General features: G+C 54.2%; 3 protein-coding genes across 3 annotated transcripts in view; all 3 read left to right on the top strand.

Moving 5' to 3' along the window:
• Positions 1 to 14,101, top strand: part of SPG7 (SPG7 matrix AAA peptidase subunit, paraplegin) — a gene marked incomplete at its 5' end in the record, with an annotated part of 29,294 nt that extends 15,193 nt beyond the window's left edge. The window contains 8 exons of the mRNA XM_079541683.1: positions 4,188 to 4,312; positions 5,439 to 5,541; positions 6,555 to 6,665; positions 9,935 to 10,050; positions 11,179 to 11,335; positions 11,883 to 12,046; positions 12,593 to 12,670; positions 13,886 to 14,101. Coding sequence (XP_079397809.1) covers positions 4,188 to 4,312; positions 5,439 to 5,541; positions 6,555 to 6,665; positions 9,935 to 10,050; positions 11,179 to 11,335; positions 11,883 to 12,046; positions 12,593 to 12,670; positions 13,886 to 14,095 — 1,064 coding nt within the window. The 3' untranslated portion in view covers positions 14,096 to 14,101. The remainder of the gene's footprint in view (positions 1 to 4,187; positions 4,313 to 5,438; positions 5,542 to 6,554; positions 6,666 to 9,934; positions 10,051 to 11,178; positions 11,336 to 11,882; positions 12,047 to 12,592; positions 12,671 to 13,885) is intronic.
• A 2,106-nt stretch (positions 14,102 to 16,207) lies between these two features.
• Positions 16,208 to 19,943, top strand: RPL13 (ribosomal protein L13; the record flags this gene model as incomplete). The annotated part of the gene is made up of 5 exons (XM_079541363.1): positions 16,208 to 16,311; positions 16,654 to 16,795; positions 17,511 to 17,684; positions 19,192 to 19,248; positions 19,750 to 19,943. 5 exons carry the CDS (start codon positions 16,208 to 16,210, stop codon positions 19,906 to 19,908), a joined length of 636 nt encoding a protein of 211 aa, XP_079397489.1. The 3' UTR covers positions 19,909 to 19,943.
• A 2,334-nt stretch (positions 19,944 to 22,277) lies between these two features.
• On the top strand, positions 22,278 to 26,551 carry CPNE7 (copine 7; the record flags this gene model as incomplete). Its single annotated transcript, XM_079541261.1, has 15 exons — positions 22,278 to 22,502; positions 23,656 to 23,838; positions 23,909 to 23,983; positions 24,096 to 24,170; positions 24,335 to 24,418; positions 24,490 to 24,579; positions 24,669 to 24,767; positions 25,002 to 25,088; positions 25,172 to 25,231; positions 25,336 to 25,469; positions 25,582 to 25,636; positions 25,728 to 25,779; positions 25,867 to 26,000; positions 26,082 to 26,318; positions 26,414 to 26,551. The coding sequence occupies 15 exons, from the start codon at positions 22,278 to 22,280 to the stop codon at positions 26,549 to 26,551; spliced, it is 1,728 nt and encodes a 575-aa protein (XP_079397387.1).
• Positions 26,552 to 27,051: the final 500 nt, after the last annotated feature.

Raw genomic sequence — 27,051 nt, 5'->3', positions numbered from 1 at the left:
GCTTCTGTGGCTAAATCCTACAATTGCAGATCAGCATGTGTTTATATCTGTCTGCTGCTTTGTGGGACAGGCCTGTTTTCTCTTGGCTGACCGTAAATGTGGCACTTACCTCATCAGTCTCTTCACAAGAGAAGTTCTGCACTGAAACCATCCCTCTTTCTCCAGACATGTATGTATTTTTTACTGAGTTTTTACAGCGAAGCAGTGGGTGCAGCCCTGCTGAAGCAGAGCACATCCTGTGGTTCTGCAGCGAGGTTGCTATGGAGTGAACCTTCCACTCTCAGGGAGGAAGCTAGGATCTGTACAGTGCTTTCAGGAAAGCATCAATGTTCCTCTGTACTGAGGATGATCTGTAATGTTGGATCTCTGCCTGTGCTGCAGAAGGAGAAGAAATTGTAAGCAGGAGCACAGCGCTGAGCAAACAGGATAGAGGTGCTGCTGTATTGAGATCCTGCAGGACTCTGCCTCAGCCCAGGTGCCAGGGAGCTTCTGGAAGGAGCGCTGTGATCTGTAAGCAGGTCCTACATAACCAGGCACAGATCTGGTTATCAGAGGAGCATCCGTGAAGCGTGTGATGCTGTGTAGGACCTGATGTGGTATAAACACGAGTGCAGCTTCCTGGGACTTTGCACATGCTCTAACTTAGGCACTGTGGCCAAGCATATGAACGTATTTGGAGTGAGCGTAACTGCTTACAGCTGTGTCTGTATAGCAGTGTCTCAATGGAAAGGCCTGTAGTAACACACAGAACAGCAATCCCAGCTTGCTTTTGTTTTTTTTTCCCTCTTGACAGTTGCAGGGTGAAGTGGCAACAGGTTACCACTGAATCAGATGGAGGCCCATCTGTGTGTTCAGGAAAGCGTGGTCAGTACACATCTCAGTGTTACAAATGGAAGTGCCTGACTTCCTGTGATCTGCAGAAATCAGGAGCTGTTCCTAAAATGTTGCTTTGTGGCGAGTTTCAATTAAAAAATCAGGGCACAAGTCATTGAAAAGTGAGGTTAGAAAGTAAGTATTATCCTTTAATGCTTTAAGAGTCCTTGAGGAAAAAACAGCTTCTGTACAGTGTGCTGCCTAGCTAATTCTAAAATGGGTATTGCTTCATGATTATCAGTTTGTATCATACAGGTTGTGTACTGAGTCCCTCACTTGCTGAATGCTTTATCAAACATTAAAAAACATAGCCTAAGGAGTTTACAGTGCCAGATGAGAGGCAGCTGGCAAAGGCTGTCAGGGTAGTGCAAGCATCGTGGGCTTACTGTTGGCTTGTATGCAGAAGCAGTGATCTTGGCTTGTGTTACTGAACTGCTGTCTAATTGTGCATGTTACCTCGGGGAGGTGCCTCTTGTTGCCTCTGTGTCCATCATTACAAAACAAAGCTTTCGGGAGGAAAGTGAATTTTAAGGAGATGGAGAGTTTACCCAGGCAGAAGTGGAGGGTTTGTGTGCGTTTCTGATGAGAGCCCTGAAATGGGAGGTCACAGTTCTCGTGTCGCCGTCTTGAGCTTAATTTAAAGGTTGAACTTGTGCGAGGTAACACCGCAGAGCTGAGTTGAGCTGGTAATTCGAGAAAAATCAAGTGCAGAAGTAGATCTGTGAATCATCAGCTTAGCAGTGATTGTGGGGTTTGTGTGTGCGAATGAGATGACTTGGAGCTGAGGTACAGGAAGAAAAGGAGGGTCAGAGCCAAGGGGAGCCCCTGCTGCAGGCTGGAGGGACGGTGAGGGCAGCAGGCGAAAAGTCACTGTAGGGAGCTGTAGGGGTGAGATGTGGAGTTGGATGCTCTGTAGTTCTGGAATGCAGATTTTAGAGTAATTGTGCTCTTTCTATAAGCGACCTCGGTTCGCCTCCTTCTGACAGCTTGCTTCGTGTTCTGGAGGCATCAGAGTTCGGTGGGAGAAGGGGAGGGACTGGGCTGAGCTGTACAAAAGCTGACTTTAAAAACCAGAGAGACTCGTACTCCAGCCTTTGTCAGAACAGGTGCCTGTGCTGAATAGTGAATCTTCCCTCACAAATCGCAAACAAGCGGAAGAGGAATGTGACCCAAATACCTCCCCTGCTCTGAATGCGTTTGCTGGGAGCTTGTCAGTCCTGGGCTGAGCTGCTCTTTTGTGAATAAAGATGCAAGCCAGTCCTGTGAAGTCCTCAGACCTCTCCCCTTGTCTGTGCTGGGTGCAGGTTTGTGACCCTGTGGCTTCCCTCACAATGGTGGCCCCTTTTTCAATGATATTGTACACAAACGATGCCCGAAATGCTTTTGAATGAATGGCCAACAATGCAGAGGAGCTGCCTATCAAATGCACTGTGTCAGTGGGGAGGAGGGCACTCAGCGATTCAACCGGACCCTCCCCAGTTCCTTTTAGAAGTGCCTGAAGTTGTGAACACAGATGTGAAGGCTCTCTTGGGGCCAAATTTTCAGAGCTGTTTTTAATTTGTTGACGTGGCTGAGGTGGTGTTTTTGTAGCCTGTTCTCGTGACTGCTCGTTGTCTGTGGAAGCCAGCGCCCGTCACGTGCCAGGTGACATCGTGCTGGGAAGCGTGATGTGACTCAGGCTGCTGCCGTGGATTTCTTGGAGCTGTTGGGCGCTGCTGGGCAGCAGGCTCGAGAGCAAGTGGGGCAGAAGCTGCAGCGAGGAGGATGCACTCCATGGTTCTGTTTTGATTATGCTTGTTCTAATAGTCAGACCTATTTTAAGGTCGAGCTTTCCCAGCTGCAAAGCTGATAATGTACTGTACCATCTAATCCTGCCGTGTGAATGAAGCTTGCTACCCCCCAGGTGCCTGCCAGTCTCTCTCCTTGTTTATCACACTCCAGAGCACAGTATAATACACACCTGAAGAACGGTCAGCTTCATCCTCTGCAGGAGCTTATTTAGACAGCGTCCTGCAGGGAGGAAGAACAGAGGTTTGCTGCAGTGCAAGCTGACAAAGCCAGTCCTCTGACTTACCTGTAACCTTAATCTCTCTGCTGAGCTCTTGTACGCTGACACATTTGGCAGCTCTTCCGGCCAAGCTGGAGAGAGCTGAAACCCACCCAGCTTACGTGCATGGAGCTGCTTTCTGCAGTGTGTGACTTGGCAGCCAGGGAGACACGGGACTAAGGCGTCCTTTCCCTGGGAAGGCTGTGAGTGCTGGGGCTGCTGAATCTGCTGGAAGCAGGTGACTCATAGCCAGAGGCCTCCGGGCACCTGGTGGAATGTAATAAATAAGCAGTGTGGTTCAGTGATTCAACATCATCCCTGGCTCCCCACCCAAGCAACACAACCGCTTGCCCCTTCCTGCCCTCCTCCAGCTGTTTGTGCTCTGCCTTCCCAGGAAACCCTGTCTGCCTTTGGTGCCTCTGTACTGCTGGCTGCTCTCACAGAGCCTGTAATTCCTGATGCTGCCTTCATCTTTAAGACCTGGAGACAAAACCGTGTGACTGTGGCTTGAGCTAGTTTGTGCTGATCATCACTGCAAAGCTGTTTGGTCACATTCTGTCCCTGCCTACATGATATCTGTGGTGTACGTTTTGCAGGGTTGGTCTTTGCACTGCTCTGGTCCTCAGTGTGCCTGGATGCCTCTTGAGTGATAAAAGATGCAGATCAAATCATGCTGTGATTGAGTGGCGAGGCTACGTCCTGTATTCTTGTGTTAATCCCATGTGGTCAGAAGAAAACCGATTCCTTCCCTGGTGATGCTGGTAGCCTGTCTGTGATTGAAGGCTAAAAGTGAATGAAAACTGAAAGGGTTTTCCACAGCAGTGCTGGGGAGGAAAATGCTATTTCAGCTAACAAATATTGTACAACTGGAACTAAAGGAGCAGGAATTGGCTTACGGCTGGGGATGAGCAGGCATGTCCGAACTCATAAGAACAGATTCTGTTCCGGTTTCCGGTTGGAGCAATTTCAAAATACGGCAAAAGAAAACCCAACAAAACAAAGTTGGGGCTTAAAGGGAGTTTCAGTATGCCCACAGTGCCCGGGAGTGGCTGGGGTGACCCGAGAGGTTCCTTCCTGCTCCTGGCTGAAGAGGACGCTTTCTCAGCCTCAGCTGCCCCAAAGGATGTTGTACATGCGTTCTGCCTTTGTGATAAAGCTGTGTGAGAGGTTCTCTGCATCCTGCCCTGCCTCACCCCTTGCTGTGCTCGCAAGGAAGTCTCTGTGATGGTGAAAACCTTCACTTGTGTTTTTACTTGTCTTGCTACAGGAATGGGGACCACAGATCACGTCATAGTGCTGGCTTCCACCAACCGTGCTGATGTTTTGGATAATGCCTTGATGAGACCTGGCAGGCTTGACAGACACATCTTCATTGATCTTCCAACACTCCAGGTATATTCCATCATCTGTCCTGTCCTTTCTATAGTGTTCATGGCTAAAGTGTCCCAGTCCTTCCCTTGCCAATTGTTCACTGGCCTGGCAACCGCTGAGTTTGGGGCAGATGGAGATGGCATATGAACCTCAGCAGCAAATTCTTCTGTGAGGTTCTCTGCTACGCAGATGCAGAACTTTGTTGTCTTCTCTCCAGGAAATCAGGAGCCACCTAATTGGCAAAGCTGGCTTGTGTGGGGAAAACTCAACTTGTCGTGTGCCTTGAGCACCATTTGTCTTGTAGGTTTATCATCCTCACTCTCCTCATCAAGCTCCTCATTTTCTTCCAGGCAGCCTAAGTGACTTTCCTTCTGAATGCTTTTGTAAATCCATTTATTAGGGGAGTCTGTCATGTCCGCTGTGTTGACGTTTGTAGTGGAGCTTTGCAAATAGGCTCAGCTGCAGTGAAGGTCTGCCTGCTCTGCCAGCACAGTCTCTTCTTCTCCCATCTGTGCTTTACTGTCATCCTCAGAGTTTTCAGTTAAAATACCTCAAATGCCTGATACAATCTGGCACCGGAAGCATGAACTCTGCAGCTGCCCTGAAGGAGGAAAGGGAAAAACCCTGGCAACTGAGCCCATTGTTTTAATCAGGATCTCCTGGGCCAGCTGAATGAGTCATTGCTTGGCCGCTGGCCAGCCGTCAGCTCACCCCCACCTCTGTCTGGGAAGTGGTCGAAGGCTGAGCAGCTCGTAGATGGGATTCTTCTTTCTTGCAGTGCAGGAGGGAGCAGGTAGCTGCATCCTGAGCTCCTTCCTGCAAGTGCATATATGGTAAGAGCAAAGTTAAAAGACAGATCAGAGTGAAAGTTAGAAGGGGAGAGCGGCCCTGAGAGAGAAAGCAGTGACTCACGGTAAGCCTCCGTACATCTGTTCTGAATTTGAGAGCTGGGTGTTTATCAGGGCTCCTGTAGGACTGAAGTGCTGTAAGGACAGCCCTGCCCTCTGCTGGCAGTGTCACCGTCCCTGCTGCCAGAGGTCTGGCTCTTCCTCTGCTCCCTGCCTTAGGGAGCAGTGAAGCTGCCATGTTAGGAAGCTTGCTGGGCTCAAACGTTCACTGTTGTGTAAGTGCTCTGTGCTCTTCGCAGGAGAGAAGAGAGATCTTTGAGCAGCACCTGAAGGGTCTCAAGCTGATCCAAGATGCCAGCTTCTACTCGCAGCACCTTGCTGAGCTGACTCCAGGCTTCAGTGGTATGACATCTTGTATCCTTGAGGGACTGTTCTGCCTCTGCCTTGCAAATTCAGCTACGTGAAGCTCCTCAGTAGCTTAGGTTTAAGAGGGTATTTTGGTCTCAAGGGCTTTCTTTTTTTTTTTTTCTTCTTAAAATCTTCCTCTCTGCTTAAATAGGGAGAGCCTAATCAGCTCCCTCGTGAAAGGAGCTGCAATGAGCAATTGTTTGTGGCTATTTTCAGTGTCCTGCAATTTCTGGGAATAGCAAGGTGCAGAGGGTGGGGAAAAACAGGCTATTACAAGTGCCTGGGATCCTGATTCCTGTTACTCTTCTCCAAGCTGTTGTTGAAGATAAGGCGTTGTACTTCACGCTGAGATGTGGAAAAACACCTGTGTTGGTAGGCATTACCAGGAAAGCAGATAGGAGAAAGGAACAGCAGTTCCTTCATCTGTTGGAGTAGAAATTGGACGACTCTTGAGCCTGCTTCCAGGGTCAGTCCCTGGGAGTTTTAAACATTGCTGAACAAGGGGCTCCAGAGTTCCTGTTTATGTGGAGTTCCTGGAATATCCTTTCTGGGTTTCCCCTCTAACAGGCCCCAGCGCACTGCCTCTTCGTGACTTCTTTCAGCAGCCCCCCACCACCATCACCCACACACACAAACTCAGAACAGATGTTCTTTCTCTTCTGCACAGAGGTTTGTGTGGTTGCTGCATGAACAGTGCAGCAATCCATGCCAATCCAGACTGCCCACAGCACTCCCCTGTTGTTAGAGCCAGCCTTGGCTTTAGCCTCTTAATTGATTGCTGAACTCTGTCCTCTGTATGGCAACACCGTGCTCATTGCCAAGGCAGTGGTATTGTTCAAATCCAACGTAAACACCATGGCTGAGATTCACTCTCTGTTCCCAAGGAACAAAGAGGAGCTTGCAGTGCAGGCTGTGTGACTTCCTTAGGCCCTCCTCCAGATCTGTTCTGCCTTATCTGTCTGTCATACACCAGACCCGATGTAATTCTTACGCACTCTTGCCAACAGGAGCAGACATAGCAAATATATGCAATGAAGCTGCTCTCCACGCTGCCAGAGAAGGTCACAAATCCATTGATACTTCCAACTTTGAGTATGCTGTGGAAAGAGTCATTGCAGGTAAGCTCCTGTTACCTCACTGATGTGTGCTGCGCGCCTTGGGAGAAGGCCCAGGTGACTGGGTCGTGTTCCAGGGCAACAGCTAGGATCTCTCTGTGCTCTTTCTTGTCTGGAAGATCTCGAATGCAATAATCACAAATGAACCAGCCTTTCTGAATCTGTAGGCAACCTGAACCAGCAGCTCAGGAAAGATATTCAGTAGCAAAGCATATACACAGAAAAAAAGGGGGAAGATTCAAAGCTGTATTTGTTTTTGAGCTGTTGGACTTGATGATCTTGAAGGTCTTTTTTAACCTGAACGATTCTGATTCTATGGAATATATGGCTTTTTAATTAAATATGATATATATGCATAAACATTTTAGGGAATCTTAAATAAAATAGTGGAAGTATCTCTGGGGTTTTGTTCTTGCTCTGGACACCTGCTACATAAACATGAATAGCAAAGCAAATAGGCTATCCTGCCCCAGCCTCAACAGCAACAGGAAGAAATGAGAGATTTTTCTTCTTGGCCTCGAAGCCCAGACTTTGATGAATTGGCAGAATAAACTGAAAGACAGTGGAGCACTGTTCTCTCTCTGAGAACATCCTGTCAGCCTTTCCCTGTTGCTTGTGCAAGTGCCAGCAGAGAGGAACCTCTGGAGCCTGCCATGGGGCAATATATTATAGGGAGGGGGAGGGAGAGTTCCCAGAAGGCTCGACCTCACCTGAGGGGTTTGAATCCGATGGATTTCTGTCTGCACTTTCCTGCAGGCAATCCCTGACTTTCATATTCAGACATTTAGCTGCTTCCAGCCTGCAGTGTCATCACTGGGGCTGAGTCTGGGCAAACAGCCTGGCGTTCTGTGCCTTTCTTGGAGTGTAGGAAAAAGGGTGTTCCTTCGGGGTCAGGTATTCCCTGGCACGGCGATCGAATTCTCACCGTTTGCTTTTTATCAGAAAATGCCCAAATATTTCCTCGTTTAAGAGGAGGTATTTGAGATCTCCTCTGTTTTGCCTGTCTCTTACAAACATAATCCTGGGAGTGCTTTGGGGGACTGAACACACTTCCACGAAGCCCAGACTGCGTGCAGCAGCTCCCAGGAGTGGGCAGTGAGACAGCTCTCAGTGCAGAACAGAAACCCTGATAGCTATCACATAGATGTGCTTTACTTTTCCATCTGCAAGAGAGAGTACTGAACTTGCAGGGATTGCCTTGACTTTTCTTTCTCAATTCTGCCTTTTCCTTAGTTCCCCAGGCATGGAGGACAGGGCAGAAAGCAAGCAAGACCGCAGGGGATGTGCAGCAGAAGGAATGTCTGGGATTCATGTGGTGGCCATGAGAGGGCATGGGCTTCAGCAGCTTCACTGCTGACAAGCTGGCTTGCTTCACTGAGGCTCTGTGACATTTGGGAAGCGATATCATCTATTTGTTGCTTAATCTGATCTTTTCATATTAGCAAGACCTGGCTATTTTTTTTGCAGAACAAGTCTAAAAGGCCCTGAACAGCCCTCCAGGCCCATATATTAAGTGTGCCCTTGCCACGTAGTGGGAATGCTCTGGGTTTCACAATTCAGTTCAGTGTTTCAGTCGCTATAAAAGCTTTTCTTGAAGGAAACAAGATATTACTGTGCTTTCCATTATAAGCTTCTGGTTTTAATAAGGATGATGTGGAATCAAAAGAGAACTTTGCAAGTCCTGAGGCCCTGTCAGCCTTAAAGCTTTGTGTTGCTGTGAGGGAGGAACATGAACTCTTCGCTGTGGTAGTCCCCATTGTGTTTTCAGTTTGGGAACAGAAAGCAGTCAGTAAGTCAGGTCTCCTGGGAGTGCTGGAGGAAACCTGCTGAGCACACAGAAGCATTCAGGGCTTGTCCTGGGAAGATGGAGCAGAGCCTGTGCCCTGGTGGGGGTTGTGGACACAGTGCAAGACCAGCAAAGCCAGCCCAGGGTTTTTTCCTGTGGTGTTTGTCTCATAAAGGTGGTAAGACTGGGCCTTTAGAGGGCTCCCCAGCCTGGAGCTTACTTCGTTTGGGGGCAGCAGCAATCTTCACGCCTTGTGCTGTTGTGAAGAGAGCACAGTCCCTCGCTTCTCGATGGGCTGACAGGGATGCTATCAGAGTTTAAAAAGTCATAAAGCTGTATGCAGCATATCCATACATCTCTCTGTAGAAGGATATGTACAGGGACGTGCACATGTGCTGCTGAAGGCAGAGTAAGGAGCTGACTAATGAAAATCGGGGCTGCTGCGATTCATCTGCGATTCCATCGCTGTCAGCCTCCCAGGGCACAGTGGTTTCCAGGGTCCCTAAGCAATGCTTCTGCAAGATCTGCCGTGCTCCTTTTGCTGCTTCCTTGTTTAATAAAGCTCTTGACTTTGTTTAAAAATTAATGTTTAATAGAGTGCTGTTTTCCAAGGCATCAAGAGCCTCGGTACCGAGCCGCTCTCAGCTCTGCCTGCTCTCCGCCCTGCTGCCCCTGGCACAGTGCAGGCATCCACTTACAAGTACTGGGACCTTCTTGCATCTGATGCACAGAGCTATAATGACTGCTGGATTCACAGTGTACTCTGGAACTAACGTATTTTGTATGTGCTGGAAGCTTTACTTCCATTCAGCATGTTTTGGAATCCTAATTGGACTTACTGTGCGTTACGGGCTGCTGGGTTGGAAAATAGACACTTTCAAAAATCACCTTTCTGGAGAAAGTATTAAGTGTGAGTTATGGCTTAATTTGGTAGTTCTCAGGAGCCTGGGAATGAGCTCGTGTGGAGCATGCTATCTGTAATCAGAGATTTCTTGGCTTTGGAGGAAGTTGGGTTTTTTTTGTAGATACTCGTGTTTTCTTGCTGACTTGAGCACTCAGTCTCATCTGGGACCTTTCTTATATATATAATTCAAAATCTTTCTTCTTTCCTGTCCCTAGGGCCTGAAATACAGCAAAATCAGTATGATACTTCAGCTAGTCCTGTTTTTCTTTTTCCTTTTTTTTGGTAGTGATTTTTTTGGGGGGGTGGATGTTCCCACCCTCCCAGTGGTAGACTGACTTTGCAGATATGTCCCTCAGCAGGAATACAGTGTAACGAGCCTCTGGCAGAGCCCGGGGCAGAACTGGGCTTTGCATTCTAGAGCTGTGATTCAGCTGAGAGTTTTAAATTATTTGTGTAATGATTAAGTGTGTTCTGAGAAGACCGACAGCGCTGGCTTGTGCACCAAGCTGAACAGGTTGTGTCCTGCTGCTTGCACCTATTGCCCGCTGTTGTCTCATCTGACCCTTGCCTGTGCTCTGATAGGCACTGCCAAAAGAAATAAAATCCTGTCACCTGAAGAGAGGAAGGTGGTGGCATTTCACGAGTCGGGCCACGCGCTGGTCGGCTGGCTGCTGGAGCACACGGAGGCAGTGATGAAGGTAACCCTGGCACCAGCTGCTGTGTCACGATGTGCGTTGTTGGGTGGGAAGAGGATTTTTTGGGCTGCTGCTGCCCAAGGTGTGCTGATTATTTTATAGCGCTTGTGTTTAATTCTGCTGTGTTGCTCTGGTCATCTTCACGAACTTGGGGCTGCAAATACTGCAGCAATCCGTGCTGCAGATATGCTGTCAAGAGAAACGGGTTGATAGCGGTGGTGCAAGGCTGATTAATCAGCCACGGGGGAACTCTGGCATTTAAAAGCTGACTGTGAAGCGCTCCCAGTGTTTGCTGGTCACCCAGTTGCTGGGCACATCTGAAGCAACTGAATCTTCTGGTGCTGCTGCTCAGTTCATGCACTTGCTCCAAGCACAAAGCGCTGCTCTGTGTGCGTGCGTGATCTCCTTCCCTGCTGCGGTTTGCCAGCATGTTGCAGCTACCAGTCAGGCTGTTGGAGAAACTGCTCTGATACTAATCGAAAGAGATGTGTTGTTCAGATTGGCTCGCTGAAGAGTTGGTCTGCCTGGAGCCCTTCTCTGCAGGAAAGGCCCCCCTTTGGCACCCCGGGGTGTGTTCTGTCCCATGCACGTCTCCTCAAAGAGCCCTGACACAGGGGAGAGGTGGAGGGTGGAAATGACAAGAATGACAGCTTCTTGGCCCACCACCAGCAGCAAATTCACTCTGAATGACCTATTGTATAAGCTGAACTGTTGTTAATTGCTCTCCAACAAAATGTGGCTGCGTTTAATGGATGAGGGAATCGGGTCTTATTTTTCTGAAGACAGCCTGTGTGTTTGTTAGGTAGTCCCCATAATTTTGGAACATGGTTAAGCAAACTCCCATTGCTTACATCCTTCAAAGCCACTCTTAAGTCTCAAGATTTCACTGGCTTGCTGTTTAGGGTAACTTTTTATTTCTTGTTCTAAAAGTGAGGAAAGCTACTCCACAGCTGTGAAGGCAGAGCCTTCAGTATGGGAATGGCAACTGCAGTTCATGCCTGTGTAGGTTAGTGAGCAAGCCCCACTGCTTTTAACAAACATCCCTGGGAGGGCAGACCTCGTTGTGTTTGCTGCTGCTGTAGTTGAGAGCTCTTTTGTTCTCCAAACCGATGGAGCTGCTCTGTTTTGCAGGTTTCCATTGCCCCTCGGACAAATGCAGCACTTGGATTTGCTCAGATCCTTCCAAGAGAGCAGTACCTCTTCACCAGGGAGCAGCTGCTAGAGAGGATGTGTATGGCGCTTGGAGGGAGAGTGTCTGAAGCCATCACCTTTAACAAAGTCACCACAGGTGAGGGGGCAGACCCTGACACAAGCAAGGGGAGGTCGTGCCAAGAGTCTGAACTTTGTACTTGTTGCTCTACCCAAGAGTAATGTGAAGCAGAGGTTCCCACCCTTGGGAATGGGAAGGAGAAATTTCAGAGTGCTTATTTTGATCTTGGGCTTGGGTTTGTGAGCGTGAAGGCCTCTCATTGTGGGTTCCAACTGTGTAGTCTCAGACTTGTCCCAAAGTCTAAGGCTACAGATGCAATTACACAGCGAGACTCTTGGCTGATGGAAGAGCCTGGAGCTTTCTGTGCCTTAGTTCCAACCATTTATAGCTACATGGGATAAGAGCAAAGCAGTGGCAGGGAAGCAGCCCGTATGAGCTAGCTACCAGAATGTGCCTCGTTGCCCTGCGCAGGTCTGGCAGTGCACACAGTGAGGCAACGCGTTCACTGCCTGGATTCCTGCAGGTCCTCTGATCCCTTGACTGGTGGAATGTGTGTTTGTGCTGGACGTCCTCCTCTTGCTCTCATCTCAAACTGCTGCACCTTCTTTCTGTCTGTCTCACCCAGGAGCACAGGATGACCTGAAGAGGGTGACCAAGATAGCCTACTCCATGGTGAGGCAGTATGGGATGGTGCCCAGCATCGGGCAGATCTCCTTTCCGGATGGGGAGAGCACAGTTGGAATTGGCCGGCGCCCTTTCAGCCAGGGCCTTCAGCAGATGATGGACCACGTAGGGCTGCTCACCTCTTCCTCTTTGTTCTTCACTTTCTGTTGCTCACTGGAAATGGCATAAATTTGTACCTGAATGCTTTGCTTTTTTTTTTTTTTCATTTAGCCATTAAGTAGTAAAATTCAACAGCTGAGCACTAAGATAGCCTGGTACTGTTGTGTGTGCAAGGACTGTTCAGTGAGGCATTAAGAGCAAAGTCACACACAGCTGTGAGTCCAGCCCAGCAGCACTGCGCTGCCTGGAGCTGCAGTGAGTGGTTGTGAAATACAGTCTGTTCTGTGCATTGCAGTGTGAAAACTGCAGTCCTGGTTCTTTAGTTGACAAGACTCTGGAGAGCTTCTGGGAGGTGGGAGGTGCAAATGTGACTTTTGGAGAGGGGGAGAAGTGCTTTGTATAACTTGAACATGAAGGAGATGGAGCTGAGGGGGGAGCATAGTTATGGAGCTGAGGGCAGACAATCAGGGAGGGAGAGGTGCTGCTGTGTGAAGGTCTCTCCTCCTTGTTTGTCCACTTGCAGTACAAATCTCTCTTCTTATTATCTTCTAGGAAGCAAAAGTGCTGGTGGCTCAGGCCTACAGACGCACAGAAAAACTCCTATTGGACAACCGAGATAAGCTGCAAACAGTAAGTTGGAGTTATGTGGAGTTCCTTTAACTGCTGGGTTTGGCCTTGATACTTTCTGTGCTCTTGACTGTTGCAGTGTCTCTGTGGTCCTAAAATGCCTTGTAATGGGGTTTCTGGGGTTTGTGTTGGGACTGCTGAACTGGTAGGCTGGTGCTGGCTGATTCTGTCTGCGTACCTCCAGGCAATTTTCACCTACTATCTCCATGATACCCAATATATCAAGGAGGCCTTATTGCAGAAGTAAGCTTTGTCTCCTCTGCTTTGTGTCTGGACAGTCTCCTAGCCAGTCAGTTCTCTTTCAGGATCTCTTAAGTGACAACAGAAGCACAGCCACCTCCATCTACCCACCAGCAGGCCTCCTTATGCATAATAAGGTGGCCAGAACTTGCTTGCTTCGGCACCCTGCTGTTGCCCATATCACAGTTCTGTCCCCAGGGCAGTGCCCCAGCAGCGCTCTGAAGGCAGGCTTTGTTGGGGGCTCTCCTCTCTGCTGGCCTCCTCTGTTCTGATGCTTTCATTTAACAACAATCAGATGTTTGCTAGAGGCTCATCACTGGAAAAACTTTTAAGTTAAGCCAAAATATCTACAGAGCATTGCATTTGCCAGGTCAGTGTGTCACATCTTGTCAGCAGAATTGAGCAGTTCCATGTTGGAGGGCCACCTGCTGCTCAAGCGTGGTCCTTCTACTGGCAGAGGGACCAGGGAATTTAACTTTCTGGGGAGGACCTTCTGATGACCTTCAGCCCATGCCTGCAGGAACAAAACAGCTCTCTGTTATCTCTGTGTCATGTTATTTGTGTACAGAGGAGCGTGAGTCTGGCTCCGGTCTCAATTCCTGTTACTGTGGCATCTTAGGCAAGGCCACAGGTGCAGTGACAGTGGCAGTAAGGGCACTTCTCTAATTGCCATGGTGTTCTGACTCGCCAAATCATTCCCGGGGGGATACTTTATGGGCTCCAGTCACACTGAGTGTTTCTGGCAAAAATCACTCTTGTGAAAGGTGCCAGCTGCCTGGAGAGCTTTGTTCTGCTCCAGCAGGCGTCCAGGTCACGCTATCTGTGCTGTGGTAGCTGGGCTCTGCTCCTCGCGGGCGCCAGCACGTGCTGTGTCCAGATGTTGAGGTCCAAGTTGAGCTGGTAGGGTGAGTTCAGATCAGTTCAGAGGGACTGTTTGCAAACCTCTGTGCCTCATTATGCCTTATTTACTCTTTCTAGCTGTCTAATGCCCTACTGGAGAAAGAAGTGATAAATTATGATGACATTGAAGCTTTGATTGGGCCTCCACCCTACGGGCCAAAGAAAATGATAGCTCCTCAAAGCTGGCTTCAAGCAGAGAGAGACAAGCAAGACACTCGAGATGAAGAAGTGCCCCAGCAGCCACCAAACCACGAGGAGGAGGAAGAACCACGCCTGAGGCCAGTGTGAAGGCCACTCCTGATGCAGAACGGGAGGACTCTAGAAGCTTCTTTTGAACACAAACCCTTTCTCTTCTCAGCTCTGAAATCAAAAATAAAGAGCAGGGCATCTCTGTGTTGCTACTTCCCTGAAATTAAAGGAATGGCTACGTTTAGTCTTGTAACACAAGATTTAACCTGCAGGGAGGAGAACTGAAGATTTTGAAATTGATTCTCAGCAGGATATTAGTGATTAATCTGCTGGAAAGAATGTGTTTACACGAGCAGTGTGTGCCTTCGTAAGGGTGAAGGATGGTGTGGAGTCCTTGTGTGCTGTGCGTGCAGGAGTGCACTGCTGTTCTCAGCACCAGAATGGTCAGCACAGTGGAAGGCAGCAGGGCTCTGCTGGGTATGGTGCTGTAGCTGTTACACAGCTGTGCTCATCTCTGCTGCTGAACACAGAATAGGAAACAAACTTCACTAGAATAAGTTATCTTGAATGTGCTGCTGTGTTTGTAGAATATGTGCTTATTACAGCTGTGGAGTTGTGTAGGATGTGGGCTTTCTTTTCCCCCAATTGGTAGCTTCTATTTGATTTTTATAGCAAGGGTTTCAGAAACAGAGAATGAGGGAACCTGTGTTCATAACCCAGCATAACCTGATGGTGTGATGCTAGGAAGCAGCACTGCAGGGAATGGCTCCAGTGTGTGTTGGCAGACTGCTGAGCAGTGCTGCTGTTCGTAGGGATGGAGTTATGCTCTGTTCACTCAAATGCAGATGCTCTTCCTGGGTGCATCTGCACAAACTTGGCACTTCTGCTGTCCCTGTCCTCGTGGCTGTTGGCAAAACACGCTGTGATGAAATGGTTGACTGCTGTTCATCAGGGAAAGATCAAAGTGATTATTGGTGCTTGTTGTGCTCTGGCTGGGTAAGGCCCCTTCAGGAAGGATTCTTGTCTGCAGTTTTTCCATGAGAACTGACTGTGACCTGAAAGACTTCAGCTTTCAATTCCCAGCCCTCAGGCCTTCATCTTGGAGTCAGATTGGAGCTGAGCCCTCCCTTGGGAGTGGAGAGAAGGTTGACCCACGTGGCTCACCTGGGTGCCCCCAAGCTGTGCTGCTGACCTGGCTGTGCTGGGCCTCGTGCCCATGGTGGGGACGCTGCCCTGTTCTTGGGCAGAAATGATTTTCTCAGCTGGGGATGCTATTGCCTATGCTTTTTTCCTTTTCTTTCAGACCTCTTTGTTTCCTTACAGGTGGTTCATTCTCTCAATTTGTTTGTCCAGCAACAGGTGGAAAATGTTTTGATTTGTTTTGTCAAACAGGATGGCTGAATTCCGAGCTGCCTCAATAAACCTTTTGACACGAGGATTCAAGTCTGTGACTGTGCTGCTGCTGCTGCTGTGCTGCTGGCACAGCCTCGCCCCTGCAGGGGGTGCAAGGGGTGCAGGGGGTGCAGTGCTCCCCGTGCCATCTAGCGGTACGCTGCCCTCCCAGCCTGAGGCTGCAGCAGGATCCAACCTCTGCAGCGGTCCGGTGCTCCCTGACCTCGGTCCCACTGCTGCACGGGTGCTGCTTTGAGCATGTTGGAGATGGGGCTGTGGTAGAGGGTAGCAAGGAGGCAGCCAGCAGCGTGCCCGCATCCCTGCTGGAGCCGGGGAAGGAGCGCCGAGCCCCGCTGCCCGCTCGCCAGCGTGGGGTACGGGCTCTTTAAATTCGACGCCATCTTTTTTTTGGGTGCGGTGAAGCCGCTTCCAGATGTTTCCGGAACCGTCGTTCTCATTGGGCCGTACGTACGGCCCTTCCTATTGGCCATTGCCACCACACTTCCGGCGTGCGCCGCGCCGCCGCTTCCTTTTCCGGTCGGCCATTTTCCGTGGCGGGAGGTGAGTGGCGGCTCTGCCGCGGTTGGGGTGGGCTCCATCCGCTGCCATCCGCCCGCCGAGAGCCGCGCCGGGCCCGGCAGCGCTCGGAGGCCGCTCGGAGCCCCGCGCCGGTCCCGGGGGGCTGGGGCTGGACCCGAGGGCGGCTCTCACGGGGACTGGGGCTCGGGCTCGGCCTGTACCTGGCCTTCTCGAGTACCGGGACCCTGCAGCCCCGGCGGCCGCCTCTAGCCCTGCCCGTGTCCGCAGGCCCGAGCAGCCATGGCGCCCAGCCGCAATGGCATGATCCTGAAGCCGCACTTCCATAAGGACTGGCAGCGACGAGTGGCCACGTGGTTCAACCAGCCCGCCCGCAAGATCCGCAGGTGAGTGCCGCCGGGCTGCGCGCGGCCTGCAGCGCTGCTCGGGAGGGCGCCGGTGTCACCGCGGGGCGCACAGCCGGGATGGGGCCCTCGGGGGTTGGTCCGGCCGCAGTCAGGTGATGAGAAGTCTCCGGAATCGCTGTACTGCATTGATGATTCCCTTGAACCCTTGTCTATCTGATGGCTGCGGCGGCTCTGCAGTGCCGACGCTCGTCCTCGCTCGGTGTCCCGGTTGTTTTTGGGCGAACCCTGCGTGGCAGGCGCTGCCCTGCCGGGGAGCACAGCGAGCTGAGCGCTGTCTCTGGCAGCCATACCTCTTTCTGACCGCTGTTCCCCGCGCTGCAGGAGGAAGGCCCGCCAGGCAAAGGCTCGTCGCATCGCGCCTCGCCCCGTGGCTGGGCCCATCCGGCCCATTGTGAGGTGCCCGACTGTCAGATACCACAAAAAAGTTCGTGCTGGCAGAGGCTTCAGTCTAGAAGAGCTTAAAGTAAGTATGGAGAGCCCATCCTCGCTGATAAAACTCGCTGCTGATCTCGAGTTGGGTTGTCCTGCTCTGTTCTTTTCTGTATGAATGATAGTTGAGTTTAGCACTGTGCTGCAGTGTCAGCATCTGCGTGCCTCTGCAGCTGTGGGATGGGGAAGGAGTGGTTATGTCAGTGAAAGGTTGGTTTCAAGAGTAAACATTGCTGTGTCTGTGGTTGGGCTGTCAGGTACTACGGTTGGTTTAAAATCAGATTCGGGTAGAGCTTGAATTGAGGCTCCTCACCTTCACTTCAAATAAAAGCTGTGTAATGAGCAGCTTGCGATCACCTTAAGGTCTCCAGCACCCTCACCTTGCTTTAGAATGTGTCCTGTGCTCCCAGCCCTGGTGCTCCGGGGAGCTGCTGGTGTTGGGTTGCAGCAGGAAGCGTTGGGCACTGCTGGCAGCTGGCATCCACAGCCTCCCCTCGTGTCCTGTTCAGAACCTCATAAAAATGCAGCAGTGAGATTAGTGCATCAGAGCAGTAAGGCTGTACTTTACAAACCAGATTCCTCATTCCACAACTTCATATGGTGTGTACCAGAGGCTGAACACCCCGCTCATCACTGCTCAGGAAATCCATCTGTGTGGTGCTGTGGAAGGGTGCCCTGCCTCTTGATTTGCTGTGTGCTGGACCCGCAGCAGCACGGTGCTGACTGCTGTCTCTGTGCTCTCTCTTTAGCTGGCTGGCATTAACAAAAGGTTTGCCCGGACCATTGGGATCTCCGTGGATCCCAGGAGAAGAAACAAATCTACAGAGTCCCTGCAGGCCAACGTGCAGCGGCTGAAGGAGTATCGCTCCAAGCTTATCCTCTTCCCAAGGAAGCCTTCTGCACCTAAGAAAGGAGACAGCTCTGTAAGTGCTCCCCTGTTAGGAACGTGTGACAGAGCCTATTTCTGCTCACTTCTGCAGAGGTTTGGCCCTCAGCCCGTCCTCCTGGTGCCCGGGCTGTTCTTGAATCCTTGTAGTAACACAGGCCTGGAGGAGGAGGGCGTGTTGGTTCCGTGCACAGATGCAGTTGGTGACTGCCCACAGGGCTGGGATGGGTGGAGCTGGGCTCTCTGGTGCTGGCTGTGCTGTCAGCTGGCTGGGGCTGCCAGGAGTGCAGCAGTGCTTCTGGGCCGGGGGCTGTTGTGCTGCTGGAGGTGCAGCTCGGACGTGGAGCTGCTCTGTTTTGGCCTGCTGAATTATAGTTCACGAAGCCAAAGTGTCAGAACAAAAAGGCTGGCTGAGGCATCTGCTCTGCTGCCATAATAACTGTATGGAAGGGGTGGGAAGGCAAGGAGCTTCTCAGCTGAGTGGTTCAGCGCAAGGAGGGATGAGAGGGAATCTCCAGAAGGCTGCTGCTGTTGGTGTGCAGAAATGGTTTCCACTAAAATCTCACCTGGATCCAGAGTGCAGTCGGCTTTTGTCGTGTTCTTGGCTGTTGTGTTGCAGACGCACGCTTCCCATGGGGAGGTGCAGGTAATGCAGCGAGGCCGCGTGTTCCAGCTGCCTTCAATCTTGTGCAGAGTCTTGTCTGCCCTGAGCTGCTTTTCCTCAGTGCTGCCTGCAGGGCTGGAGCTCCTTTGGGCTGCTTCCAGAGCAGGAAAGGGACTCTGACACCTTATGCAGCCAGGCTGGATGTGGATGTTGTGCTGCTGTGGCAGCTTGGTACTCAGGGTGCTGCCCTGTGGTGAGACTTGTGGGACTGGTGGAAGTGTGGACGTGAGGATTGTGAAGTCAGAACTCCTTCTGAGCCTTGGGTGCCTGTGCAGAAGGTGGATTTTTTCCAAATTGCTGTGGGCAGCGCACACCATCTTTGCCAAACAGATTCTATTCTAGTTTTAAATCGGCTGCCAACACAAACCTGTAACTTAGTACATTCAGCGCAGCTTTCAGGTTGTCTGCTGCAATCTGTTTCTGATATCAGCAGATAAAGATACTTGTTTGGATACTTGTTTGTGTTTCAAATTTATTTCCTGGAAGCTTCGGATAGCTGATTTATTCATTTCTGCCACTGCCGCTCACGCCAGAAGCTGGAATTGGCTGTGGAAGGAATTGCTGAGCAGGCAGCCTGAAAACGGCCCAGGGGGCAGCAATGCTTTTCCAGTTGGAGGAACTCCTGAAAGGCCACGGCTGGCCTGGCTGGGAGGGCAGATGGACGGCCAGGAAGGTGCATGTTGTTGGTGCAGCACCTCCGTGCCAAGTGCAGCTGCGTGAGGGAAGCGCTGCGTTGGTTCCTGCTGCTGTTAGATCTCCGCTCAGAATGGCTGAGTGTTCTTAAAGCTGTGCACCAGGCACTCGTTTCATGGAGGCACTGCGATGAGAGATGCTACGTTTCTGTTCCTGAAATGGTTTTTTTTCTCTCTTTGTTTTGCAGCCTGAGGAACTCAAGATGGCAACTCAGCTGTCCGGACCTGTTATGCCCATCAGGAACGTAAGTGTGACCCTGAATCTTGTCCTCCGTGGGGTGTCACAGAGCAGCTCCCCACACAGGGGTGCTGTGAGGACGTGGGTGACGACCTCAGGCACCTCCCATCCGCTGTGCTGCGGGCAGGGGCGCCTCTGTCCCTTTGTGTCTGTGCTGCAGCCTCGTGTGGCAGCCCCAGCAGCTCAGCTGCTGAGCTCTGACGCTGGAAGATGCTGTGCAAACCTGACTCACATTTCGTTTTGTGTTTGTTTGTGTGTTGGGTTTTTTTCCTGGTGTTTTCTGCTCGTCCGCTGACGTGCGTTGGCAAATGAGAAACTGGTGGAAATGAGGTGCCTGGTGGAGTGATGATAAGGGCAGGGCCTGGGGATTGCACAGATCTTGCATTCTTAGCAGCATCTTGGAGCCGGTGGTAGAAATATAACGAGATTAATGGTGTTAAGCCTCAAGCGCCGTCTCTTTGGCAGCCTGTGATGCGCAGTGTGACTGCCGGGCTCTCTCCCCCACTAGGTTTTCAAACGGGAGAAGGCCCGCGTTATCTCAGAGGAGGAGAAGAACTTCAAGGCCTTTGCCAGCCTGCGCATGGCCCGGGCCAACGCTCGGCTCTTTGGGATCCGTGCAAAACGTGCCAAGGAAGCGGCAGAGCAGGACGTGGAGAAGAAGAAATGAACTGTTCTCCCCACAACTGTCAATAAAAAACGATGGAAACGGAGCGGTGTGTGGTGTGTTGTGGGGCGGCGTGTGGGGTGTTCTGCCCTGCCTGCCGTGTGGGGCCCTGTGCTGGGCTGCTGTGCGGGCGTGGGGAATCTTGTGCTCTGTGCTCAGACTGCAGCCTTCCTCAGCAGCAAGGAAAGCGAACGCCCCGTGCCGGCGCTGTTCAGGTAGGGTGGTTTGCTTTGTCTGCAGGGACGCAGCGTTGCCTTCATCTGCCCGTGTTGAGCTCTGCGATCCCTGAGCCGCGGCCCGGTGCCGTGCGGCTGGACGGCTCTGTTGGCTCTGTTGGCTCTGCCTTGGAGGGGTGAGTGAGAAATCGCATCTCCGCTGTTGTGGGCGTGCTGTGCTCAGCGCCAGCCGGGTGGGGGCTGCAAAGGAGAGCTGCCACCGCTCTGCCCCGAGGTGGCTCCAGGGCCCGGAGCGCTGTGCGGCCGTGGCATCGCTCAGGCGCGGGTCCCCGCTTCCGGGCGTTGGTGGGACGCGCTGCAGCTCGCGGCTGTGCTTGCTGCTGCTGCTGCTGCTGCTGCTGCCGCTGGGTGGAGCGGCGTCCCGGCGCCGCGCGGTGACACGGGTCCGCCTGGATGCTCCTCGCTGCGGTTCTGGTCCTGATGCCGATCCCTGGGCCTTTAAGGAATTTCTGAAGAGCAGCGCCCCATGCCTGCGATAACGAGCCCGGTCCTTGCTGGAGAAAGGCTACGCCAGGGTTCTGCCCAGCTCCCGGGGGCGGTGCCGGCCGTGTCCCTTCGTGCTGACCGGGCGCAGTCACGGTGCCGTGGGCTCCTTCCCGCTCTGGGGAGCCCCGGGCTGGCTAAGCAGTTCTGGGCTGTGCTGCCGCATGGCTGCCCGGCCGCGTGATTGAGCCTTCAATTCATTAGCTGTGATGGCAAATTTGGGAATGGTGGCGGCGATGCGCTCTGGTGCAGGTGATCCCAGGGTGCTGAGCTGCTGGAAGGAAGAAGGGTGGCCTATTTCTGCCAGGCAGTGTGGGATTAGCTCCTGCAGCCCAGGGCCCCGCAGTGCCCTCCCGCTCGTCAGCCCTCCCTGCATTTTAATCCCCTCTGAATAAGGGCTAATTATATCACCCTTCATAAAGCTGCGCTGATGGAGCTGCAGCGCCGGGGGGATGTGTGGGGTGCAGGGGGGGCCCAGACCATGGGGACGTGGAGCTGTGGCACCTGGTGGCCAGGCATCACCGCAACACCTCTGTCTGTCCCTGCGGAAGGGGTGGCTCTTAGAGGGGGCAACGCAGGGGGATGGGGACACGTGGGATGGGGATGGGACTTGGGCACCCTGTGGGGAGTAGCGATGGACTATGGGGTGTGTGGGGTGAGAGCAGCGCTGGGCAGGAGAGGAGGCTGAGGTTGATGCTGAAGCTGTGGCACACGCAGAGGCGCTGCTGGCTGTTCCGGGGACCCCTGGCAGCTTCGGTGCCTGCGGGCGGTCCGTGCTCCGGTGCCGGCAGCGAGGTGGTTAACGGAGATTGTAGTCTCCCTCTTAGGGCTCCGCTCCCGAATTGCAGCTTGAGTCAGTTGTGTGGAGGTGGCAGCGGCGCAGCTCCGGCTGGCACGCGGCTCTGCTGGCACACAGCGGCCCCAGCCCTCGTCCGGCAGCGCACCGAGCCCCGGCACACAGGTAGGGGGGAGGGTGAGGTGGGGGCGCCGGGATCCTTTCAGCGGGGGACGCGCGGCTGTGTTGGGATGCTGGGGAGGAGATGGTGCCCAGCAGAGCAGGCATGTGAGCGGCGTGCCGGGCAGGGCACGGCCCTACGTGACTTCATGGGGAAACTTCAGCTGGGTGGCAGCAGTTCCTGGCACGGGATGGGTGCAGTGTGTAGAGGCTGGGTGCTGCAACTGGGGCAGTGGGGATGGGGACAGGGGTGGGGATGGAGGAGATGCAGTGAGAACAGGATGAGGATGGGGTGGGAATGGGGTGACAGAGCCGACGCTGCAGCATCACCAGGCTGAGCCCTGCCAGCATCCAGGTGGAATGTGGCTCTGTTTCCCCAGCGGGGCAGAATTCCCCCATCACCCCAGCATGCCACCAGTTCTGCATGGTGACAGTTAAATGCGGCCAACTCTGCCTCACCCCGTGGTGTCCTGACACCTCGCAGGGTTCCACGGGACCACCAGAACCAGCTCATCTCAAAGAGAGTCCGTGGGCTCCCCAACCCCACCCTGTCCTGGGAGCTGCCAAGCCCCCAGCAGCACCCACCGGCACCCAGGCTCCATCCCGACATCCAGCACTGCGGGGCCTCGTGCCCCGGGCATGACAAGCAGCTGCCCCGTGCACTGACAGCGAGGCTGTAGGGCCACTCGCTACCCCACATGCCTCTGTCCCACGGAGCCGCCTGCCCCCCATCGCGTCTGGCCGCCCCCCGTGCTGCAGCCACCATGGGCGAAGCGCCCGAGCCGTCCTCGCAGGCATCGCTGGCCGTCCTCTCCAAGGTGGAACTGAGGGTGAGCTGCAGGCACCTCCTGGACCGCGACACCCTCAACAAGTCGGATCCCTGCGTCCTGCTGCTCATGCAGTCCCAGGGCCAATGGGTGGAGGTAGGCAGGGCAGGGCGGTGGGATGGGGATTGGGGCTGGGATGGAGCCGAGGCGGGTGCGGTGTCTGTGGGATGGGAGCCAGGCGAGAGGTGCGGGGCGCGGAGTTGGGTGCAAGGTGCAGGGCTCAGGATGGGGTGAAGGACGTGGGGAGCAAGGTGCGGGGCACGGCCCCGTGGCAGGGCACTGCGGGGTGCTCGGGGGGTGCGTGGGGACAAGGTGGGGCTTTGGCTTGGAGCGAACCTCCTGGAGCTCAGCAGCTCTGGCAGCACCCAAGAACAGGGTGCCCACACTGTGTGGGTCTCAGTGGGTCATGAGGTGCTTGGTTCCTTCCTGTGGCTGCTTCCCAGCACAGCTCCTGGCTGGCTCCAGTGGCTTCACGCTCACTAATCAGTGCTGCTCAGCCAGCAGATTTAGCGTTCAATCCCTCTGCACGTAATTGACTCTGTGAGCCGAAGCCAAAGCAAGTAGAGGGGGACCCTCAGTGGGATGCATCCCTTCGTGCAAAGTGTGGCCCCTCTGGTGCAGCTCTGTCCTGTGCCCAGCCCCTCTCCCGCTGGCAGCTCTCTGGGTCCAACCAGCCCAGGACAAAATGTGTTCCAGAGCACAAGCATCCCCGTGGCTGCAGCCCCACTGATATGGGGTTTGCCCTGGAGGGTGCAGTGCCCAGGACCAGTGCTGGCCCTCAGGGACACCCCTTACTCCCATATCGGGTATGGTGCTGCGGTGGTGTGCTTTTAGCTTTAGGATCAGTGTGAGCAGAGAAACGCTTGTGCACGGATTAGTGGTCTGTCCAGCAGCTGCCTGGTGTCCCTGCATCCCTGTGCCACTGCATCCCTCTGTCCCTGCATTCCTGCAGTCCCTGTGCCCATTCCCCCAGCTCCAGGCAGCTTCCCCTGCATGGCTCCAGCCCTGCTCTGCCTCCAGTCTGGTGCCTCACAGCCCCAGCACCAGGCACTTGAGCCAATTGAAGGCTGAATTTCACTGATAGGAGAGTGGACCATAATTGCCTCTACTGAGCAAATCCCAGCTTATTAGAAGTGCTTTCTGGAGGTTCTGCAGAACTGTTTGAGGAGCTGATGGCTGTGCAGTCTCTTCCCCGCCACGCTGGGTCCCAAATACTGGCGCCAGGCTGCTGTGACCCTGTGCCCTGCAGGTGGACCGCAGCGAGGTCATCAAGAGCAACCTGAACCCCGTCTTTGCCAAGATCTTCACGGTGGATTACTACTTTGAGGAGGTGCAGAAGCTGCGCTTTGAGGTGTACGACAGCCACGGGCAGGCCGGCGTGGGCACACACGATGATGATTTCCTGGGGGGCATGGAGTGCACCGTGGGGCAGGTGAGCCCCCGCCGTGCTGGTCCCCATCACCTGCAGGCTGTGCCTGCACTGAGCCCGTCCTGTTTGGCAGATTGTGGCACAGAAACGGGTGACGAAGCCGCTGTTCCTCAAATATGGGAAGTTTGCGGGGAAATCCACCATCACGGTGAGTGGTGCTGGGCTGGGTTGCGTGGTGACACCAAAATGGGACGTGGGATGGGGAGGGAAGGATGGCAGGGGAATAACACCGAGCTCCCCGTGGTTGGGTGTCCTGGCAGGTCATCTCTGAGGAGATCTCGGGGAACAACGGCTACGTGGAGCTGGCCTTTAGGGCCAAGAAGCTGGATGACAAGGTGAGCAGCCTGTGAGCAGAGTGGAGAGGATGGGCTGGATGAGATGGGATGGATGAGACAGGACTGGTTGGATGGGTTGAGATGGAATGGATGGGATGCGTTGGATAAATGGATGGGATGGATAAAGTCCTCCGCTCCGCCTGGCCCCATCCTCTCTTTTTCAGGACCTTTTCAGCAAGTCTGACCCCTTCCTGGAGATCTACCGCATCGACGATGACAGCAGTGAGCAGCTGGTGTACCGCACCGAGGTGAGGCTGGCTGGCTCCATCCCGTGGCCACCCTATAAGTGCCTGGCCTTGATGAGCCCTCCTGCCCCCAGGTGGTGAAGAACAACCTGAGCCCCATCTGGGAGCCCTTCAAGGTCTCTCTGAACTCCCTCTGCAGCTGTGAGGAGAAGAGGAAGCTGAGGGTGAGGAAGGGTGATGGGACCCCGTCCCCGGGTGGGTGTGGGGGTGATGGGGGCACACAGCTGGGCAGCGCTGACCTGCGTCCCTGCAGTGCGTCGTGTGGGACTACGACTCACGGGGAAAGCACGACTTCATTGGCGAGTTCTTCACCACCTTCGAGGAGATGCAGAAGGCAATGGGGGAGAACAAGGTGGGGACATGGGGATGTGGCCAGCAGGGCTGGGGCGCACAGCCTGCCGTCAGGCCCTGTTCCAGGAGGCTCCTCCCCGATTCTCCACTGGTTTTTCTCTTTGGGGAAGGGATAGAAGGGACTGCAGCCATCTGCCTGTGCGGGGGTACGGGGCTGGGGGCTGTGGGGCTGCAGCACAGTGGGGCTGGGGGCTGTGGGGCCGAACCCGGGCAGCGCGGGTGCCGCATGCTGCAGGTGCAGTGGGAGTGCATGAACCCCAAGTACAAAATCAAGAAGCGCAACTACAAGAACTCGGGGGTCGTGGTGCTGCTGGACCTGAAGGTGAGTGCTCACAAGTCGTGCTGAGCCGTGCTGTGCCAAGCTGCTGCTGGGACATCAGTGGCTGACGTGGGTCGGACCGACAGATCCACAGGGTCTACTCCTTCCTGGACTACATCATGGGCGGCTGCCAGATCCACTTCACGGTGAGCGCCGCTCCGTCAGGGCTGAGGCCGCATCACGGTGCTGGGGCAGCTGCTCAGGGCTGCCCCGGGGACACCGAGGACCTCACCGACACCCCTCACACCAGGTGGCCATCGACTTCACGGCCTCCAACGGGGATCCCCGCAACAGCTGCTCCCTGCACTACATCAACCCCTACCAGCCCAACGAGTACCTCAAGGCGCTTGTGGCGGTGGGCGAGATCTGCCAGGACTATGACAGGTTGGGGGCTCCCCAGGGCTGGGACGCTGCAGCGATGGTCACTGTGGGGCCGGGACACTCAGGTGGCACCTCTCAGTGCTGGCTGGGGCTCTACACATCCCTTCCCTTGCAGTGATAAGAAGTTCTCCGCTCTGGGCTTTGGTGCGAGGATCCCCCCCAAGTACGAGGTATGGGGCCGGGGCCCCTGGGATGCACTGGGACCCCTGGGATGTGCCCATCCTGCTGCCCCCAGCTGCCTTTGCCCCTCTGCCCTCTAAGGTCTCCCATGACTTCGCCATCAACTTTAATCCTGACAACGACGAGTGTGAGGGTGAGCGGAGCTCCATTGCGCTGGTGCCCAGTGCCATCCCCACGCCCCCCAGCCGTGCCGGCACCCCCTCACCCCGCACCCCCACAGGCATTCAGGGTGTGGTGGAGTCCTACCAGAGCTGCCTGCCCAAAATCCAGCTGTATGGCCCCACCAACGTGGCCCCCATCATCACCAAGGTGGCCCGCGTGGCAGCTGACGAGGAGCGCACCAAGGAGGCATCGGTACGGCCTCGTCTGCACATTCCCCCCACGTGCATGGGGTGCACGGCACAGGGGGTGCCCCTGATGTCCCTTTGTCCCCAGCAATACTTCATCCTGCTGATCCTGACGGATGGCGTGGTGACGGACATGGCGGACACGAGGGAGGCCATCGTCCGTGCCTCCTACCTGCCCATGTCCATCATCATCGTGGGGGTGGGCAACGCCGACTTCACCGACATGCAGATCCTGGACGGTGACGACGGCGTCCTGCGCTCCCCCCGGGGTGAGCCCGTGCTGCGTGACATCGTCCAGTTTGTCCCCTTCCGTGACTTCAAGAACGTGAGTGGGTCCTCCAGCTCTCCTGTCCCCTACCCTGTGCCCCCTGTGTTGGGTGCCACCGACCCCCAGCTCACCCATCCCACCCCATCCTGCAGGCGTCCCCGACGGCGCTGGCCAAGTGCGTGCTGGCCGAGGTGCCCAAACAGGTGGTGGAGTACTACAGTTACAAGGCCTTCCCCCCGCGCTGCCCCCAGCCCCACACCCCCGACTCCAGCCTGGGCTCGCCCCAGTGAGTGTGCCTGTATGGGGACGAGGACGGCCCCAGTGTTGCTGCGGGATGCTGTGCCACATTATGTGGAGGTGGCTGAATCCCCAAATCCCCGTGTTCCCACTCCATCCCCTGCTGTCCCCGTGGTCCCTGTGCTCCGTGCTTGTCTGTCTCCTTGTTGTTTTGAGGCTGCATGACAAACCCATCCTTGGGCCAATAAAGCAAGCTGCCCTTTCCCTCTGCTATCTGCTCTCTGGGCATGGGGACCCATGGAGTACTGCTGCGTCACACAGAATCCCCAACCATGGGCACTCTGTGGGGTGTGGGGATGGGGGGATGCAGTCCACTGCTCCACTCTGGTGCCCTACCCGTGGGCACAGCCCCATTCTGCAGCAGGAAGGCAGCAATGGAAGGGAACAAAAGCTGAAAGCAGCTCCCAGCTGCCCGGCACCTGGCCACGTCTCTCATTAGCAGGGATTTGTCACTTGAAAGCCACCAGCCGCTGAATGAGAGGCAGCAGCGCTT

The sequence above is a fragment of the Tetrao urogallus genome, assembly GCF_951394365.1.
Source record: "Tetrao urogallus genome assembly, chromosome: 12".
NCBI lineage: Eukaryota > Metazoa > Chordata > Aves > Galliformes > Phasianidae > Tetrao > Tetrao urogallus.
This window is presented reverse-complemented; position numbering and strand designations above follow the sequence as displayed.